The 20,269-nt window shown below is 40.8% G+C and overlaps 1 protein-coding gene across 1 annotated transcript in view; it reads right to left on the bottom strand.

Annotated features, from left to right (window-relative positions):
- Nucleotides 1-19,689, bottom strand: part of DYRK1A (dual specificity tyrosine phosphorylation regulated kinase 1A) — a 51,428-nt gene extending 31,739 nt beyond the window's left edge. Inside the window, exon 1 of the mRNA XM_026053014.1 lies at nt 19,625-19,689. Coding sequence (XP_025908799.1) covers nt 19,625-19,634 — 10 coding nt within the window. The 5' untranslated portion in view covers nt 19,635-19,689. The remainder of the gene's footprint in view (nt 1-19,624) is intronic.
- Nucleotides 19,690-20,269: the final 580 nt, after the last annotated feature.

Raw genomic sequence — 20,269 nt, 5'->3', positions numbered from 1 at the left:
TACATTTCGCCCCCAAAGAAAGGGCAGGGCAATGCAGTCATGATACACGGGGATTACGGCTAAGTAGTGCATTAGGATTTAAACTTCTCTCTCCACAAARTAGCTCTGCTCTGGGAAGGTTTGCAGAATATGGCCTTAACTTCTGGGGTGTTAAAATAGCCGAACAAGCCAGTGTTCGCACGCTCCCGAGCAGGAGGCTGTCCGCTGAAATTCCTCAGAGTGCTTTACACAACAACTGCAACGAAAGGAGGAAAGTTCCCCTTCAGTGGCTCAGTTAGCTCACCTTATAAAAGGAGGTGGGCTGCAATACTGCATCGCCACATGCTACTTTTAATGCAAGAAACCCCCTCTTTCCCCTCCCCAGTACATTTTTTTTTAAGTGGAAAAAGATGAAAGGAGCCATTTATAATTATTATATACTTCACGGACAGAAAGAAGCTATTTTATTGTAGAGTCTACTGACAGCATTCACATAGATGAGTTTCAGTACCTTTGACCACACTGAACACAAGAAACCCACTCTGCCAATTTCTCCCATCAGTTCAGAAACTGAGCTCACCTAAAAATCCTTCCCAGTATTTCAATACACCACAGCATGAGTGTGTATATATAYAGGAATACACGAGTTACTGGCCACGGGCACCCCCGGCAGCCTTCACAGACGCCCGCCCGTGCGCGCTGCGCAGCTTGCCCCCRGTCAGACGCTCACAGTGAAGCGCCTCAGTGCAAGGAGCGGCAGGCTCCTCTGGGAAGCCACCGAGCCTCCCTTCTGCAGAGCTGTGCAGCTTCGCGCCACGCCAGGGCACGTGAGCGAATGTCCTAAAATACACCAAATTTTCCCAGTACGTGCGCCCACCCCTCTGACACACACAAAAATCATTTTGATTTATTTAGCTCATTTTAGCCATTCGAACGACATCAGTGCCGTTTGCTTTCCGCTCCTCTGGCACTCGCCATAACGGCGCGAGAGCAGCAGCGAGCTGAAGGGGAGCGTTACCTGACGCCCGGCTTACAAGATTTCCCAAGCAATCCGTCCTGGGCCAGCACTTTRCAGCAGTAATCCGCCCACTAGCCTCCTAGTAATGCTTTTATCAACAGTTAAGTGACTGTTTCTGGTGTTGCACAGTGTCTTCTCTCTACCTGCTACGTGGTAGCACATCCACCCACATAAACCGCACAACAGGTGAAAAGCAACAAAGACCTGGTGCCTGAAGAGCGCCTATGGCCAACAGAGTGAGGCAGCTGCAGTTGTGTCACGCCTAAGCTTCTCTTTCCAGATACAACATGAATTTCCAGCTGAACAGACCGTCAGGTTAGGGTAACTGTCTGAATCGTTTTTAAAGCTCTCCTTTAGTCCGTAATACGAATACAAATATATTAAAAGGGAATCTTTTCCTACTCATAAAAAGCCATCAAGGGAAATAAAATAATTCAAGTCATTTCCCATTTGTAGTTACTGAAGCGCAAGATATATTTAAACAGTTGGTACAGAAAAAATGGCAAGCATCTACCATATCAATGTACAGCCAGCATGCCAAACCATTAATGTAAGAGCTAAACAAGGGATGAATACATCATGTGCAATAGTCTCACATGATATAAATTATTCAATACCTGACCAAAGAAAACAGCTTTCAGAAGAGAGGGGGAGGATCTGAAAGTACTTTTGCAGTTTGAATAAATGCAATACTATGAATTGATGCACAGTATTGTGTCTTTTTTCTTTTCTTTTTTTTCCAAAAGGAAAAATATTCCCAACTCTCTATCACAGTTAAATAATCACATTTGTTTTCAAACTACTTCACTATGTTACCTCAATTTCACCTTATACAGCCTTGAAAGAATTTAAAAATAAACCCAACCGTACTTTTTAGGGAATTCATGCTATGTCCCCTCCTTCCTCTCACAGAATTTGGATACTCTAAGGCCTTATGGGTATTTCAAATCTTCTCACATTACTGCTTTCAAATTGGCTATCCAGCATTTTATTTGGGATTGCTATGTCGGCCAAAAATTAACATACACAGACTTAATTGATAATGTAAAAGAAAAGCCTTTTGTAGACTGAKATACACAGAAGTCTTTTAAAATGACAAGCTGAATAAAATAAATAAATAAACCTTATAAATTACGCCTCCACTGTGGGGAATCTGCTGGTGTGAGTACTGCAGGGAGTGCCTTCCCTGAAGTTGACTTCGTAGGACAATCTTAAAATAGTTCATTTCACTCGAGCAGAAGTTTATAGCCCATCGCTCTGGCAACTAATAGAGCAGTTATTTCGTATTTGGAGACTGTACGCTGTATTTACACACTGCATTAATAATAGAATCGGGATGGATTTGCTAAAAAGAGAATAGTTACAAACTCCTAGGCACACAGCCATACTTAATCCATATTGTACTTAGTAAAAATAATAAATTTCAAAAGCTTTTTTTTTCTTCACTCCAAAAGACTGAAAGCACCAGCACTATTTTCTTTTCTAAAATATTCACAAGTTTCCAGTTGAAACTAAATTATTTATCTGCTGTTAGCAATCATTTAATAACTGCTATTCTGATCTGCATTTAACAATAGGTTTCTCAAGCCACTCCTTACTTCCAAAGAAACAGCATCTGGGTTTCTTAAAGTCACTAAACAAAATATCATTCCCTACCAACAAGCTGTAACGTTTCCAGATCTACTTACTCCTGATTAGAGAACTCCAAGGAAAATCAGAAATGATACTCAGCTTTTACAAGAACAGTGAAGCCTCACAATCCCAGAACACTTATTTAAAAGACTCATTTCCTGCCTCTGTAATAATTTCTGTATTAGCAGGCACATCTTTAAGTAATTATATCTTTTGATTTGTCTCATTTTGAAGTACTAGATTTTAGTGAGAAAAAACTTAAGTGTGTTTTAATACATACTCGCAACGAGCAACCACCAAAAGGCAGYGATGCCAACCTTCATTAATCCAAACAATGATACAACCCCAAAGTGCTTGGAGTTCCCTGTGAACTGTGGTCACTTGTCTCACATAGCACAAATTTGAAAAAGACAAAATCCTCTATCATTATTTCTTCAGGATAACGTTGTGATCCAGAAAAAAAATCTTTTTGAAGTATAACTCACATATTTCCTTCTTCATAGGCTTTAATACTATTGATATAAGCTAAGCAATCTGAACTTTAAAAAATACTAATAGAATTCTTTTTTCAAACCAGTGACGATAAGAACACCAGCATTTAAGTATCAGAGTAGTGCCAATTAGTAGTACAAATTGATTAAAGTTCAAATTCTGCCTACCTTTTTAAGCTACATACATCTGCAAATCTTACTGTGTGGTTACAAAATCTCTGCAAGCAGAGACTGAAGTTCATGTTTGCCATGATAGGGCCCCTCCTTCTCAGAAAGCTCCACCTTTCTCCTCTCGGGGTACGTTAGGGAAGAAACAGACGTGCAAGACAGCGTGCCCTCATCGTCCTGCCCCTGTTGCAGCACGCACCTCTCCTGCCCCAGGTCTGGGGCTGGGGCTACGTTCCCGCTCTCACAACAAGGCACTGGGAGGGCAGCGGCTCTCTCATCGCAGCTCCAATTTGGAGAGCAAGGAAGCTAAGGGAGCCCTGCAGGCGCTAGTTCTGAGGAGCCCCCAGCACAGCCGTGCCCTGCTCTAGGCGGGATATCCTGCCAGTTCACGGGCACCTGCTGAACATGACTTTTGGACTAGATGATCTCTAAAAGTCCCTTCCAACCTTAAGTATTCTATGACGTCTATGTGCACGTGTGTACGTACYCACGTGACGTAAAGGAGCCATAATCTCCTACTACGTCGTTTTATCTAGGGTCTAGGCACTGCAGCTGAAAGAAGGTGAAATAGCTATCACAGAATTTCTTTATCTAAAAGGTACCAATGTACCAATGCATCTTGAAGCGTTAACACTATGGAAAGTTTCAGTGTGTTCTCAGTGATAATGATAATGAAACATAGTTTTAACAGATTCAAAAACAAGGCCCATTTACTTTTTTCCTTTTAAATTATTTATTTTTAGAGGGGAGGAAGCAGGACAGTGTGTACACAYGGGCCAGGACACTTTCTCATCCTAGCAGCATTGCAGTAAGGCCYGTTCTCTCTTCAGCTGTGCGTACCACATAGTGAGGAATGAGCCCCCATGCACACAGCGCTGCAGTCACAGGGAAAGAGAGGGGGCTGCACCCCGCTCCTCCCCACAAGCACTATCCCACAGGAGACATTCCCTGCCCATACCAACCATTAGCAAGCAGAATAGCACGATAGGAGCAGAGCTGCACAGGAAAGCACACTGGCGCCAAGCACCTGGTACCATGTGTGTTGTGGCAGAAGGCGAGGAGAGTTATTTCAAGGAGTTAGATAGTTATTTCACTCAGGTCCCATTCCATCCAATAAAGGCATATTAAAGGTTGGTTAGCTCCCTGCTACTCCTGAAACGCACCTTGCAGCTTAGTCACATCCAAGAGCGCAGCGGTTTGTGCCTCCCCGAGACTGCTCTGCACCACAAGCCTAAACACGGCAAGTGGGGATTGTCGAGAGACTTGTTCCAAAACCACACTCCTGACTCACAGCGAGCTCTTACAAGAGGATAAAAGCACGTTCTAGTGTGCAGGTTACAAACCAACTTTCAGCTCTAGACACATGACATAACTCTAAAGGTAACACTGCGCAGCCACACGAGTGTTGTATCACATGGCAAAATCCTTCTAATTTATTAAAGCACCCAGGTCTAGCGGAAGCAGCCACGTAGGCGGACGCTGCCTAGTGCTCCCGTGCAGGCATCAGTGCCGGGAGGGGGCAATTCCCCACGTCTTGCAGCACAGAGAGCCAGACCYAGCAAAGGAAAGCTGAGCAGGCAACTCGGAGCAGAAATGGGGATTTCTGACTTCTGAATAAGACACCTGGATAGTCAGCCTCAGTCCARACGGGCTGAATCACGACGAGCAACTGGGTTATTGTTCAGGAGATGGGTTCTTCCCAAGCCAGGGGCAGAAAACTCACTGCTTCGTGCGTGGCTGGCAGCTCCCACAGCGGGGCCCTGGGCAAACGTGAACCTGGAGACACGACACGTTTCAACACTGGGAGTCTGCACTAAAAAGGATCTAACAAGGCAAGAGGGAACCAGTTGGGGGCGCCTTCCTCTCTGGAGCTGAAAAGCAGCCGCTTCCGACTGCAGTTGGCTTTTGTAGGAAAAGATGCTTGGAAAGGGATAGAGCAGGAAGACTGTCAACACCAGGGGCATAAACCGAGGCCATAACCATGGTGTCTGGTAAATCTGTGACTAAGTTCACATAATTTCTTCAAAGTCCAGTTTCTAAAGAGAAAACAGGGGAAACGTATGAATAACGAAGGAAAAAATGTAAGCTACATCAAAAAAAAAAAAAAGCAAAGGTCTGCCCAAGCAATGCCCCTCTGCCTTCTCCAAGTACCCAGACATAGGACAGAAATCTGACTTGTAGGTCTCTCAAGGGATGGATGGGATCAGTATTGAAGATCTCATTCAAAGGATTGTAGATAAGCTTTAGAGGGTTCTTTCCATCTTTGAAAGACAAAAAACACTTCTTCAAATTTAACTGGAAGGACTCTTTTGCCTTCTAGAAAGACCTTGGCCAACACTACCTGTGTCTCCTACATCCAGGGTAATTGTAAGACAGTCCTCAAGTAAGGCCTTCTGTCAGTGATAAACAGAGGAGGAGCACATATACACACTGTCATGTGTGCTTGTAAAAGGAGAGCCAGGCAACTTAGTGTCCTCATCCAGCAGGCCACCACTGAGCACAACTTTTTACAAAGTTCACCTAAGTGTTTAAAATCCTTACAAGAAAAATAAAACGCACAAATCAGGACTGCTTATTGTGCTCCAAGCCACTGCAGAAAACAGGGAGCTGGTGCAGAATGGGCAGGAGAATCCAAACCACCTGCTACTGCTCTGTAGCATCAGTCATTATGCCAAGCAGTGGCACCGCTTGAAGCTGGTATTTGCCAAAGCATCTGTGTTGAAAGCAATACGGGATTATTCACCAGCACTGCTGCACAAGCTAGCACAGAACTGTTTCCAAATGTCAGTCTCTGTCTTGAAGGCTCCTGTAGGAATCCRTAGAAATGCCGCAAGTCTCGGTAAYTGGAGAGAGCTCTATCTGCACCTTCAAGCAGAAGGCAACRTGGAAGACTTGCCCCTCTTTCTTTCTTCCTCTTCCTCCAAAAAGTTCATGGAAACTTTCTATTCAAAACATCTCTAGGAACTCAAGGGGATGGACAGAAATGGCACAATTGCCTCTGCCCTTGTTTGTGAGAAGGAAACGTGGTATCCTCCTGAGACAGGGCTGGTACTTGTTGAGCTGACTTTAGCCAATAATATGATATTTCAAAATGCCAGCAACATTTAAGCTTTATATTGTAAAATGAGAACCATGGAAAGCTGGTTTTGCACAAAGCACAGACGAAGCGACGTTCAAAGAACTCAAGCACCTACTGAGGTAACATTCTTCACATGCTGACAATTAGTTCACTGTGGGCTTCACACTGTAGAGATGGAGAATACTGTAACCTAATCTCTCTTTGGGCACAGGCGCATCCCCAAGGCCATGGAGGGACTTCTCCAACAGCCATCATCTAAACCAGCTTGTACTTGTTTGTACTAGCAGGAAGTCCCCTGTCAGCTCCACTTTTTTGACACCTGTAGTGGAACCTTTATGGTTCTACTAATGACAACCTCAGTAGTTACCCGCTAAAGACATTTGAATTTGACCATRGAACAGAGTGCTGTTCTCCAGACTCAAGAACCGCCATCTAGGCTGGCCTAGAGCTTCACTGTAGAAACTTTGAGGGTTTTGTTCCAAATTATCTCTTTTCCTTAACGGTCCCTCTTTACCATCATGGATATGACATTAAAGTAAATCCCTCTTGCACTCTCTGTAGGTCTGAAAAACTCAGGAGACAGCTTGCAGGAGAACGATTGCTCTTCAGATGGAGCAAGTGGGGCCAGATCTGTTCCTGGGTCTCACTGCCGACTCCCAACTTTTAGGAGCCAACTACCCTTCACAAACTGGACAGGGTTTGAGAGAGCACTTCCTGTTGTGAGAGGGCACCAATTCCACACAGGAATGTGTCTTTCTAGGCTTCTATAACCCTTTTCTAGCCTTTCTCTTCAAACTGAAAAGTTTCTAACAGCTGACGATTCTTCTTCAGATCTCTTCCTTAGGTAGAAGAAATGACCCCTCCCCAAAATGTGGAAAACTAAAATTTTTATATGTACAATCCACAGCCTAAAAGTTTCAGTGAGAGCTTAAAGGAAAAACCCTCAAATACAAAATGCTGGTGTTGAAAAAAAAAAAAAAAAAGTAGTAATTTGTCTAAGCTAACACTGGCCAAGCAAAAATGTCATCTTCCTATTAAATTCTACTATAAGAGGGGAAAAAAAAAAAAAAAGATCATGCAATCACGCACACAACTTGAGACCAACTGAAGACCTACTAATTAAAAGACATGGCTACTCTCCCACTTCTCTCCATCCACTCTTGCCTCTCACTGGACATTTTTCTATCTTAACGTTCCTTCTGTCAGGGACACTAGGGAAAGCCAAGCAAACATGTTTCTACRCATATGGAATAGAGCTTTCAGAAGTTCACAACACTGCCCGCACTCTCAAGATAATACAGAGTTATTTGGAGATCTATGGAGTCCTTCGGTGGTCGCGGATGGTTGCATGGCTGTGCAAGCAACACTTCCGAAAACTCCTGAAGAGCATACTAACTTGCACGTATGCCCCAGTCTGTTTCTACTTGCCTTACTTTGACTACAAAGGCTGCCAAGCATTAATCTATTTATGGCTATGAAGTATTTTAATATCTATCTATATAAATGCATATAGTTTGAGGAGCTATTCTAAAAACTAGATGCAATTCCAAAGCTAAAACCAAGCCAAGAACAGCCCCACCTTCTCTCATTCTATGTATTAGCTTGAGTTTACTCAGTAAGATGTAGGACAAAACAAAAAACTCTTATTACTGTTGACTGCTCTGATAAAAGAAATTCAAGTTCCTTAATGTGCTATTCTGTTCAGACAAAATGAGGAAGAGGAGCAGCTTTCTGACGGACACGAGGACTCTCCATCMTTCTTCAGCTTGTGTGCATCCCACAAGATTGGTATCTGAGCRCAGATGATCCACTCTGGACAACTAATCCAAAGCATCTTCTCTATTCTAACTCTCATCTATGTTGATCATCAGAATAGGAAAACTGCAACATCTGGAAGAAACTTTTCTGTGGAGGGGGTCTAATTTATTCCTAAATTCTGAAGGAATGATTAGAATCCCGAAGTTGATAATCAATAACTGCAACTTGAAAAAAGATCACCAGTCTACCACACAAGCACACAAACCTCTCCTCTTATCAGACTCGAGTCATTCTGTCTACTTCAGTGAGAAGCGAGACACACAGAATTTCATTACTGAAGACCAGAAGCACGTCAGGCATCCAGATGAATACTTGGAGGTTAACATGCCTGTCCTTTCCCCTGTAACTTCACTCAGGGCCCCAGGATGGGCTGGAGAAGAGAGGCTCTCCAGCTCTTCAAAATTAACACACAGATACTTCCCTGTGAAGGATCTTGCACAGATGTTTCAAGTAATTTTCTAAGACAGTTCCTCTTGTCAGAAACTGATTGATTCTTGCAGATAGTTGCATCTTTGGATGGACTTTGATAAGGAAAAAGAAAGAAGAGATCTATGAGAGGTCCAAGGAGGTGCAATACCTGCCTAATTACCTGCTCTTTGATGCAATTCAGCAGATTCTTTAGATAAGTAACTGTGAAGCTAAATCTTGAAAGGGGAAAACAAGTCACTTCTTCAAAGTAGCCTGCTACATAGGCTTGCATAGCTAGGAGAAACCAATTCACTTCTCTCTAAATTGATCAAAAATCTTAGATAAGATTAACCATGTTCCTAAGGGTTTGTTGTAGCTCTTGGAAAGATGAAGCTATTGCTGTCTGTTATCAAGGAAAATATGGATTTTGGATGGCAACAGGATACAGCTGCTAAATTCACATCTTTGGAAAGAAGAGACAAAATAAAACAATAATATTTTAATAAAGTATCCTTAATATAATCAAGTTTTAAATCATAAGCAAGTACATTTGTGCAAAGGGGGAATTCCATTCTCTTTCTTACCAACCCTCCATGAAAAAAAAAGAGATTTTCATTAGTGTCAAACTGACTGTAGATCAGAGTTGTAAGGCATAAACATGAAATCGTTCCCAAGTTGCCTTAATATATACACTGAGTGTTTACATGTGTCCAAGTTGAACACCTGCAGCCAGAATCAGACTTCAAGTAAAAGGATGCCGCTACAGAGCCGGCAGTATTTTTAACCCAAATCATCGCTCCATATGAAGTTGGCTCCCAAATGCTATTTAAAGAAACTGCCTTCTATTGAAAAAGTGGAATATTCAGCGAACTACATTTTGGTGGTACTTTTTTTCTGAACACAGCGTGTCAGAAATTTTGCAGTTGGATGGCAGCCTATGAAGTCTGGATCTCGCCCAAGAAAGACTGAAGTTTTGCTTCTTGTCTCTTCCTCCGGAGCTCCACATGCCTCCAGACATACAGAGGGAAAACAAACAAACAGAAAACACAACAACTAATTTTTGCCTTTCTCAAGATTCAAACAGTTGTTGCCTCGGGCCTTTTGCTACCAATATCTGTGCAGGAACACAAAGCTGAACACAGCATTCTACGCTGAAGTTGCAGAATCCTCACTTGAAAATTGACTGATTAATTTGGGYGTGAAGCAGCTTCTTTTTCTGAGAAACATCTCCTTTCTTCAGAAGAAAAGTCACAAAGACCCATAAGGTCCATTAGCTCAGCCCAAACCACAGGAGGAGAACAATTTTACAGGGAAAAAAAAAAAAAAAAGTTTTCAGAGGATGGAGGGAAAGAGAACTTGGAGAGAAATCCTAAAGGAAAGCAATGCAAAATTCTCTCAGGCATTTTAAGTGAGAAAGAAGGGAGTGAATATTYGTTGAGCTCCAGATCAGGCAAAAGGAAATATCCATGTAACATCTATAGGTACCCTCCCCAGGAACCCCCGAAAMACTAGGCAGGCCCCAAGCTCCAGGAGTCCCTCCCAAGCACCCGCCTGTGCAAGCTAAGACRAAGAAACATAGGTCACACCTGAGCTCCCAAAAACTAAACTGCCTTTTTTTTTTTTAACGAATTTTAGCCAGATTAATCTCTTTGGTTTTTCGCTGCTGCTGTTTGTATTTTTCCTTCAAGGTGCTTGCTTCAAGAGCAGCTAGTGCTGTGATCAAGGAACTGCAGAGAGATCAAAGGGCAGAGCAAGTAGCTGTGATGAGGATGACCAGGAGCAAAACATACACATGCAGAGATATTCACAGGCCAGTCTAAAACACAGGATCACCTTATATTTTTCAGTTATTTATTTTACAAAAATCATCTATAATGTATATATCAGATGATCTATAATGTATATATCATCTATAATGTATATACCTAGAATGTACATATGGTCTATATCAGTACTATGATCAGAGCTTGCCTCCAACATCCCAGCATTCCATCTGATTTCTGAAAAATTGAATTTTGAACAAAATGACATGAGCATTCAACTTAAAAGAAATACTAGCATTTGTACAATGTCTTCTGAGATTTATCAATAGAAATACATTCCATATGGTGGTCTGAGTGTACGCATCCTTCAGATCAGTCTCCAATTATAAATCAACTCCAACTCACCATTACAAACCTTTTACTCTTTTGACTGCGGAAAACAAATGTATAACTTTAGAAGCAGGAATAAACTGAATAATAATTTTAAAAAATCTTTAAAGAATTAATAAATGGCCTGCTTAAAGCGTTCAACATAAAAAGGTGGGAACCTATTGAAAATAAAGTTGTAAATGAAAATGTAATGGAGAGCCATTGTTTTTCACAGATATTTGGATAGACTTCAGCAAGTAGCGTATTCCGAAGAGCAAACTCATCCTCTCCTTCCAAACTAGCACGAAGCCTAAGTGAACATTTAATGGACGGTAAACTTTTTTTTTAAACACGGTTGTGGGTTTTTTTTTTTTTWAATAATGTTGATCTAATACATGTAGGTCAGTATGTTATAAATATGCATATTTATGTTTATATAAATATGTTTTATTATATTTGTAACATCTTTCCCTGGGATTCATCTCAGGGAGAAGGATCTGACCAGCCACAAAGAGCCAGTACAGGTGCAATCATACAGCCATTTACTATTAYATAAAATCTTGCAGTCTCAGTTCAATCCATCTAGAGCATGGATGGCCACATAAGCGAGATGGAAAGTCCTAATACAGACAAGTTAACATTAAAAAACCAAAGTGGTTTCATTCACCCCGCTTCTCAGCYGTCTGTAATCGCTGACGTCTGCATCAAGTGATCACCTGATCAAGGGAGCTCCAAGTATTGCCAGAAACGTTCACTCCCTGGGAATGGTGGRAAGCCCCAAGGCTGCATCCAACAACCCCACAATGACAGTGCTTCTTTTCCACGCACCGCCTTACTGCCTGCTTAACCAGGTAAAGCGGCACTCGCGCCCACAAACCAGAGAAGAAGGGGATCCACTTCACCTGGTTACACGAGCTACTTCTTCCAACACAATCCTCTGCTGTGAATCCTGGCACAGTGCGTACGTGCATGGGGCCTTCTACATAAGAATTTGGAGGTGGTGGAAACAAGTTCACTGCAAGATACTTATCCCAAAGAGGCAAAATGTACAAGCCGAAAATTCCCTGACAAGTTASTGAAGTGTTGTGAGACACAGTAACAGCGCTGCAGAGCACACCAAACTGCAGGTTGGATTATCTCTTCACACACAAGAGAAATAGGTGTAAGTTCATTAAAAAAAATTCTTCAAGCTTTGGTGAACTTCCTGGGAATAGAAAAGTGTCACATCGTAAGCAACCAAGATAAGAACACATGGGSTTTAAATAAAAAGCTGAAACCTAGAAGATCAGGAAATCAGCAAGACATGAAAAAAGTATGTAGCTGGAAGAACTAGAACTAACTAGCACAAGTGTAAAAACCTGAGGATACAAGGATGGCATTGAGGCAACCTTAGTAACTAACTCATTAAAGAAACCCATTAAACTCATTAAAGGCACCAAAAGACTGCCACAGAATATTGTTTAGGTTGATCAATACATTCTTTTGATACAAATTATTCACTAATGTCATTGATAGGACAAACAAAAGATCAAAGCTGAAAATCTAAGGCTCATCATCTTTCTTAAAGCAAACGACTGCCTACTATAACAAAGACGTATTTTTTTCCAGTCATTAATGTAATGGTTGTCCATGACAATTTATTATCAAATACATATTTCTGAGAAGAGAATGCTAAGATAAAAAGTCTGAGAACTAAAGCGTTCTCATCTTCAAGGTATTTTCCAAACTGTAGCCATGTTTTTTAGTACAGAAAGTTTTAAGTAGACTCACTTAGATTATGACTGAGTTTTATCTAATGACATATAAGGCCTGCCAAGTGCTTCCTCAGGCTGTTTCATGGAAWTACCCAAGCCAATAGACATGGATAGTTGACTGTGTATAAGGACACGGAAATCATACCAAAACCTGGTGAGAGGAACACTTACTCCTTCACACATACCTACACATACACACTCTGTAAGCAAGTTCTAGCATATCCCCTGCTGTCTGGACAAGCTAGTAACCTGTACCAGCCTGGCATTCCAGTTAGGCATCAGTGAGCATTTCGCCACTGTCTGGAATAACGCTGAATATAAAGGCCTTAATAGCTCCATATACCAAGGGATAAACTGCACTGCACGGCAAACAGCAGGCTAACTATGCACAAATACCAGTTTTTAAGGTGGCACAACGTCCAATTGCAGCAAGGTTTATGAATGTGTTCTTGCAGCTCACCCTGCAAAATGTTATCAGAGGAATCTCTATTAACCACTAAGAGGTACTAAGGACTGCCTCTTCACAGACCCATCCTAAAACTTCTCTGTGTCTTAAAAATTTCCAAAGACTGTAATTGTTCAGCTGATGGCATAATTTATAAAATAGTGCGTCCTCTGCAATCTTTTATCCCCCAGTTTATGGGTTCTACATGGAATAAGATACGGAATTAGGGAATTGCACGCTTAAATTAAGCTGCTGTTCTTAAGTTCGTCTAGTTTTAGGGCTAAGTGAAGCAGGTGAAGCAGATGAATTGAGGAGGCACTGTCTCTACAGGCAGCAACCCCACACAACACTACTGCCGTGTGCAGGCACCAAGACACTACTTGCAGCCTGGGATGGAGTTGGGGAGCACAGGACCTTCAAAGGAGCCGCTTCCATAGCTGCGAAGGCCGAGCAGCTGCAGCAGCGTCGCCCAGGGCCGAGCGCTGGGAAAGAAGCTCCCCTGGATATAAACCAACGCACGCGGCTAAGAGCCACCCTGGAGCCCATCCCCGCTCCCAACCCGACCCCCAAGCCCCCACCCCCAGGATCACACAGACGAAGAGGGCTGGCCCGACGGCTGCGCAGGGGCACGCGGGAGACCCAAGCTCTYCACTTGAAGGACCACAGAAGGACTTGGTATCTGTAGCATCATGGCTTCATTAAAGACCTTAGACTTTCTCAAGGGTCCAACTAGTAATTCTGCAGGAAAAATATTATTAGAGATTTAAGAAGTGCTTGTAATAATTCTCAATCTGAATTTGATTTTTGTTCAGAAMTGAATTTTTGCACAAGTCTAAATGAGTCACTGTGCTCAGAAAGAGGAAAGGGAAAGCAATTCCACCCTCCCAGCACTGCTGCTGGGGCAGCAGGGAGAGAAAGGCACCTGTAGTACTCTGTCGAAGGTGACCTCAAAAAAGGTATTTAAGAAAGATGACCACAGAAAAAAATCAGGATACAAAAGGAAGAGCAATTGCTTTACCAACTCATTCGAAGTACACATGTGTAGATTTGTGATGCTTTCATGGGAAGCAACTTCCACAAGAGGAAACTTCTGCTACCTCTGCTGTGCGGCGGCCACACGGCGCTCCCATCACCCGTGCACAGGGAGACTCACACGCTGGGGTCGGAGCTCTGCTCTTCACCCTCCTCCTGCCGTCCCTCTCAAGGGAACCAATTGCTCCTGATATCCCCTCTGATAGCCATGTGAGCCTCACGGAGCTGGCCTAGGACCCCTGCTCCTAACACACAGCCGCAGAAACAGTACTGCAATTCGTTTCTGTTCTCTAACAGAAATGACGCCTTGCAGAGAGGAAGAAATTCTGGGCAACTGCTAACGTGACTTTCTATGGGAATCCAAACCTCCCCAAGCTGCTCTCCCTAGGAGGAAGTTAAAGGAAAATAGAAGCCTCGAATGCTACAGTTTGTTCCCAAATAAGAAAAGTAGCATTTTCTATCAGTCCATGCCAAAATCTAGACATAAGATTTTTTTTTGGTCACTTATTTTCCCTTTACATGAGGGCTGAGGCTAAAAAACTAAATCCTCAGTATCACAGATACCAAGCAAATCTGGAAGAGGGGAAAAAAATCTTTTTTAAATAGGCAACATCTTTTTAAATATGGATGCAGGAATCTAACTTTAGCTGTCCAGGTTTTCACATTTCTGATCTTAGACACAGAAAGTAGAGCATTAATCTAGTCTCTTGACTTCAAGGTTATCATTCATTGAGGTCAATGACTCCAGCTCTGAAAAGCAGAACTTCCTCCCACTTTCCCTACGATAACTGTTGCCCTTCAGTAAGCAACTGTGTGCAACTCATTTCTGACTGCTTGCTGGCCACAGCTGACAAGAACTGGCAGCCAGGAGGACGACAGCAACAACTCCTGCAAGGCAGTGATATATGGAAGAGGAGCAGTTAACCCTAAAGCTCTCTTATTCACCCAAAGGGCTCACCTGCCATCTATTTTTAAAACTAATACTGCTAATGAGCTCCCCTTCCACTTAAGGCGAGTTATTTTCTTGGCATCTCTCTTTTAGGAGGATGAAACGAAAGCATCTGCCCCACKGAGACCTGAATACCAAACAAAAACTGCTTCTAGTTGCTTGATCAAAGATGTGTGTGTGTGGAGGGGGTGAAATACTGACAGACAGAATAGATCCAATTGGAACAAAAGCCACCATGGAGAAAAGCAGATCCAGCTCCTTCCAGCCTCAGCACAGGATGGGCACACGGGCCAGACGTCTGCCCCTCTCTAACCAGGTCTGCTGTTGCACCAACAGCACGTCCATTTCCCAAAAGAGACCTAGGCATGCAGTTACCTRAGAGGAACTACAGATACCATATCCGTGTTCATCATTTCAACGTGATGGAATGACAGGTGAGCGATGTAAAGGGCATTCCCCAGCAAGTGTCTGGAAGTTCCTGTTAAAAGTCGCTGCAGCTTTAAGCAAACAGCCCCAGAGGCACAACTGGTAAAACCTAAAACGGGCGCATTTCAAAATACAGAGCAGCAATACTGGGCACGTTCTTTTTCAGGGTATAGAGCTATAATCTTTTTACAATTAGTGTCATACCTAGAACATTCTAGGTCCAAAAAGATGCGCAGATGAAAATATTATGATTGAGACATGGTCCAATTTTTGGTTGATTTTTTTTTCCACTCTTATGTAAAACTAACACCTAAATATTTGCAAGACAATAAAAATCCAGCCCAATCCAAGAACTTCCCCAAAGCCTTTGCCCTGCATTTCTTAAATCTTAATAAGCAATGCAGCTGAAAAAAGAAATAGCAAGCATCTATGGAAATATTTATTGCCTTGTCACTCCTGCACAACTGCCTTTAAGTAGCACCAGAATGTTTTTTCCCCCTCCCAAATATGAGCATCTTTTAGAAAAGTTAAGAGCGATATCATCACTTCAAACATTCTTCAAACTTGAAAATGTTTTTCTACTTTCTTGATCCTCAACATTTTAGACATTGATCAAGGCCCCATCTCTAGTGCATTCAAAACATTTAGTACTAAGGACATATCCCAAGCAATGTTGTTCAGGTTGTTGTTGCAGGTGATCCAAATTGGAAAAACGTATTTGCTGTGTTTTAATGCTAAGCATATCACTACTAAATAGTTCACAACATGCAGCTTTTTTTCCTCCCCTTCCTTTCTGCTTTTGAAAACAACATTTCTCCAACAACTACTSTTACTAGATCATCTACTCTGCATGTGATGTGAAGAAATGGATCCTTTTGCAGCTTGTACTCTTAGATCAACAGCGGTCCCTTCTGAACGCTCAAATGAGATGCAAGTCCTTTTCTTGTAAAGATCAACAGAAGATTTTAAAAAGCCAAAGCCAACTAGAAAAATCTAAGTCAAAACCATAAACATTTTCAATGTAAAAAAAAATACATATAATGTAGCCCCCATAAAAAGGAAAAAAAAATACAAAAAAAAAAAAAAAAAAAAAAAAAAAAAAATCTGCCTAACAGATGTATGACAAGATGCAATTGCNAAAAAAAAATACATATAATGTAGCCCCCATAAAAAAAAAAAAAAAAAAACAAAAAAAAAAAAAAAAAAGCTCAGTTCAACTCTGCCTAACAGATGTATGACAAGATGCAATTGCTTTTACAAGATGAACTTTCAGTCACAAGCCCAGTCTTTATAAATACACAACACAATCCCAAATTTGATGTTGTGGCACCACAGAAAGTGAACAGTAGCTATTAGGATTATCAACATAACAATAAATAACCACCACTGTAGCAGTAATAGCACAGGCACTTACAGTTCCTTCTTTCCAGGAAATGTTCTGGAGAGACAGTTCCAAAGTATAAGGAAATAAAAAGAAGTCACATTCTGATATATGCTTTTTTTTTAAAAAAAAAAAACACGTTCTAAGGGATGAATGTTTTCATAACAAGAATTTGTAATGCAAAAGTGTCTCTGAAATAATCAGTTCAGCTTTTCCTATAGCTATCTAAACCCCAGTCTTGTTTTTGCAGGCTATTTCACCACTAAGCCTTGTAACTCATAAAATCCACAAGTTAAGCAGAATGACAGAGCAAACAAACCAACCAAAACAAAAGAACTCTTGAAAGTCTTTCAGTCCTTCAAATAATAAATTAGAGTCCTTCTCTACATGTGGCTTATACATCGCAGGTGCACAGAACAGCACTCTCTCTCTCTGTCCTGTGGCCATGAGCCACAACCACCTTTAAAAGAAATGACTCAAGAAACTGAGAGTGGTGGTTGAGAAGGGACCCATGATTGCTGGACCATCCACATCCGTGTATAAAAACTGCTGATAAAACTGGAAGTTTTATCTTGCACCACTCCAAAACAGAAAGGTCAGACATTCTCCAAACATCTTCCAAATGCAATCAGAAAGCAAGATTCAGTATCATCATTTCTTTGTAGTCTCATTTTTTTTTCTTTAAACAGCATTTTCAGCTTAAAGAGTGATCTAAAATTTAAGTATTCCAAGACAGAGGATGTGATAAAAAGTCCTTCCTCCAGAGGAGTGATCTCGCTGGGTATGCCCTGGTTAATTTTAGGGCTCCAGAGTAGGTCATTTTGCACAGAGATTAACCAGTGCCCATTATAACATACAATTTATTTACACCATACAAGCTCATGGTCTTTAGCCTCTAGGCTCAAGGTAGCCTAGACACAGACATGCACCTCTGAAACCCTAGATCACCCTAGGAAGCCAAGACAGAAACCTGTCCTTATTGAGAGTGCAAAAGGATCATTCCCAACAACCCAGAGCCCTTCAATTTCTGGACTAAGCTCTAACCAGTTACTTAACTTGAGACAAGCATCAATAAAGTCATTTTACCCTTGCTGAACTGTTACTGCATTCAAGAATAATTACAGAATATTTATTTTATAAAAAAAGGTGGCTTTTTTTTCTTTTCATTTTAAGGCCTTCAAATCATGTTTATTCTAACAATAACACCGGCTCTTCTAATAAATTAATAAGAATCTGTCTAATTTGCAACTTATATGACATGTCAAAAGTCCAAAAATCTGTTGAGGTACTACTGTTTTTCACTGTGTTATTAATATGACACTTCTAAATAAGACTTTGGGCTTTAGAAGGCAATATTTAAAAATCCTGTGTTCCAAAATCTTGCATACATTTTTATCAACGTCAAAATTCTATATGTTATTCATCATCATCAGAAACAAACCAAAACTGAAAGTGCTAAAGTTTAAATTATTTTAACACATAGAAATACTAACCCTAATTCTCTCAAAGAGTAAAAGGTACATAGGGTAGTATTTAATAAAGTTCTCTCTCTATTGCAATGTGAATAGTTTCAAACTATTTGCTCCGTATTTAAGGTGAGCTGTATTTTAATCAACACTACAATTAACAAATGACCTATAATCCAATCAATTGCTATGAATGCCTGCTAGTCAGAGCTCCACAAATTATGGGACATAACAGATTCGATTTCAAGGCTTGAAATGCTATTCCTCCAGATACATATTTTTAAAAAGGAGAAATAATCACCTCTTTGGAACTTTTTTTTCTTTCTCTTCTCATTCCCCCTCCCTCATTTTATAACCAATCAGGTCCAGCTTTATTTGGGTTATCAGTGTACAACTTTCCAAACATTTAAGTACATGAACAAATGCTTACTTTTACAGAATGAAATATCCACTTACAGCATCTTGGCCTTAATCCAACCTGCTCCATGTAAATACACCCTGTAAAGCTGTTTATGCATGAACAGCTGATGCAACTGAAGACTGTCAATCAGGAGATGATCTGCATGCCTACGTCAATCTAGCTAGCTTTTTCTCCAGCCTCAAGTATTCATGAGTTTTAAAGCAGAACAAGCAAAAGACCTGTGTTATTACATGTATTTCACTGTTACATRTCATAAAAAACAAGCAATGGATAGTGCTGTGACTGAAATTAGGGCACATGAACAACCCCATTTCTATACAAACTACCATCTAGGCTACTTCTGCCACTGAAGATTTTTCAGGTCAAATTATTAAACATATTTCAAATACAACAGTATCACTTAAAATAAAGTACTACACTTGGTGCTTACGGAATTTTCTTCAGTAAAAATGGCAAAACTTTCCAAGGTATCAGTTTTAAGCATGGCTAGCAAGTGTGAGGCTCACAGATCCTGACAGGTTTTGTGAAACCTCTGCAACAGCTGGACACAAGGATAGGAGCAGGTATAATGAACTCAGGCATTTTTTTGCTATGCACTTTTTCAGCCAGATCTGTACCAGTTCTTTCAAAAGACTGAAATAATATACCATGAAACAAGTGACATATATTTCCTATTAAGTGGATTGAAATTAAACGGGGTTAATAACAAACAAACAAAAAGACTAAAACCAGTGCTCTTCTCATCTTTAAAAGAAAACACTTCTTTTGCAAAACCTAAAACTTTGGAAATAATACATTTCCATTTAGAAAAGCCATTTGCTTGCTGGTAAACTGTGAAACCCTTTCAAGGGCAAAGAAATAATTTATAATTTCACCAGTTTTAAGATATTCAACTAAGATTGGAATTATACAATATTGCAGATGCAGAAAGACTTAAATAAAATTTTTAAAAAAGAGAGTAGAATGGGATAAAATAGATCGAAATCACCAGAGATGCTTCTAAGCACAGTTGAAAACAGGATTACCTGTATGCATCGTCTTCTTTCAAGTCTCATATCATCCTGCAGGCGTGTGGGGGGCAGGGGGAGTCCAACAGCAAATCACACTTTAAAAAGAAGAAAAAAGTATTAGTATAAATACAAATGTAATTAATAAGATTTTAAACTTCCACTCTACAAGGTTTACATAGCACTTAGCACAGCCTGTCCAGCAGACATACCAGGAAAACTCAATCCCTCCAAAGGGATGAGGATGTTCTAACACAAAATCAAGTTTTCCAACAATAAAAGTAGAGATGGAAGTTACAAAGACTACCTTGTATTCTCATTTATTGTTAGGAAAAGTGATTTAAGTGACAAAATTTCAGGGATTAATTTCATTTTCTACCTGTCATTCAACATTACTGAAAATTCAGGTCATCTGAAAATGTCCTGCAAAACTGAAATTAATAGCTACTATCTTTGCAAAGCCCTTAAATATCTCTGTATGTTTTCAGAAACTCAAGGTAATATTTATACAACAAACCTAAATTTCTGTGGGATTTTATTGAACCAGCAAACAAAGCATAGAAACAGGATTGTTCACAAGTCCATAATGTACRAGTCCATTTTTCCTGCATCTCACATAAAATCAAATTTAGATTCATGATACACTAGATTACATATGGTCAA

Source organism: Nothoprocta perdicaria, unplaced genomic scaffold, assembly GCF_003342845.1.
Source record: "Nothoprocta perdicaria isolate Ctin4 unplaced genomic scaffold, notPer1 scaffold_96, whole genome shotgun sequence".
Lineage (NCBI taxonomy): Eukaryota > Metazoa > Chordata > Aves > Tinamiformes > Tinamidae > Nothoprocta > Nothoprocta perdicaria.
Note: the sequence above shows the minus strand (reverse complement) of the source record. Positions and strands in the feature narration are given on the sequence as shown.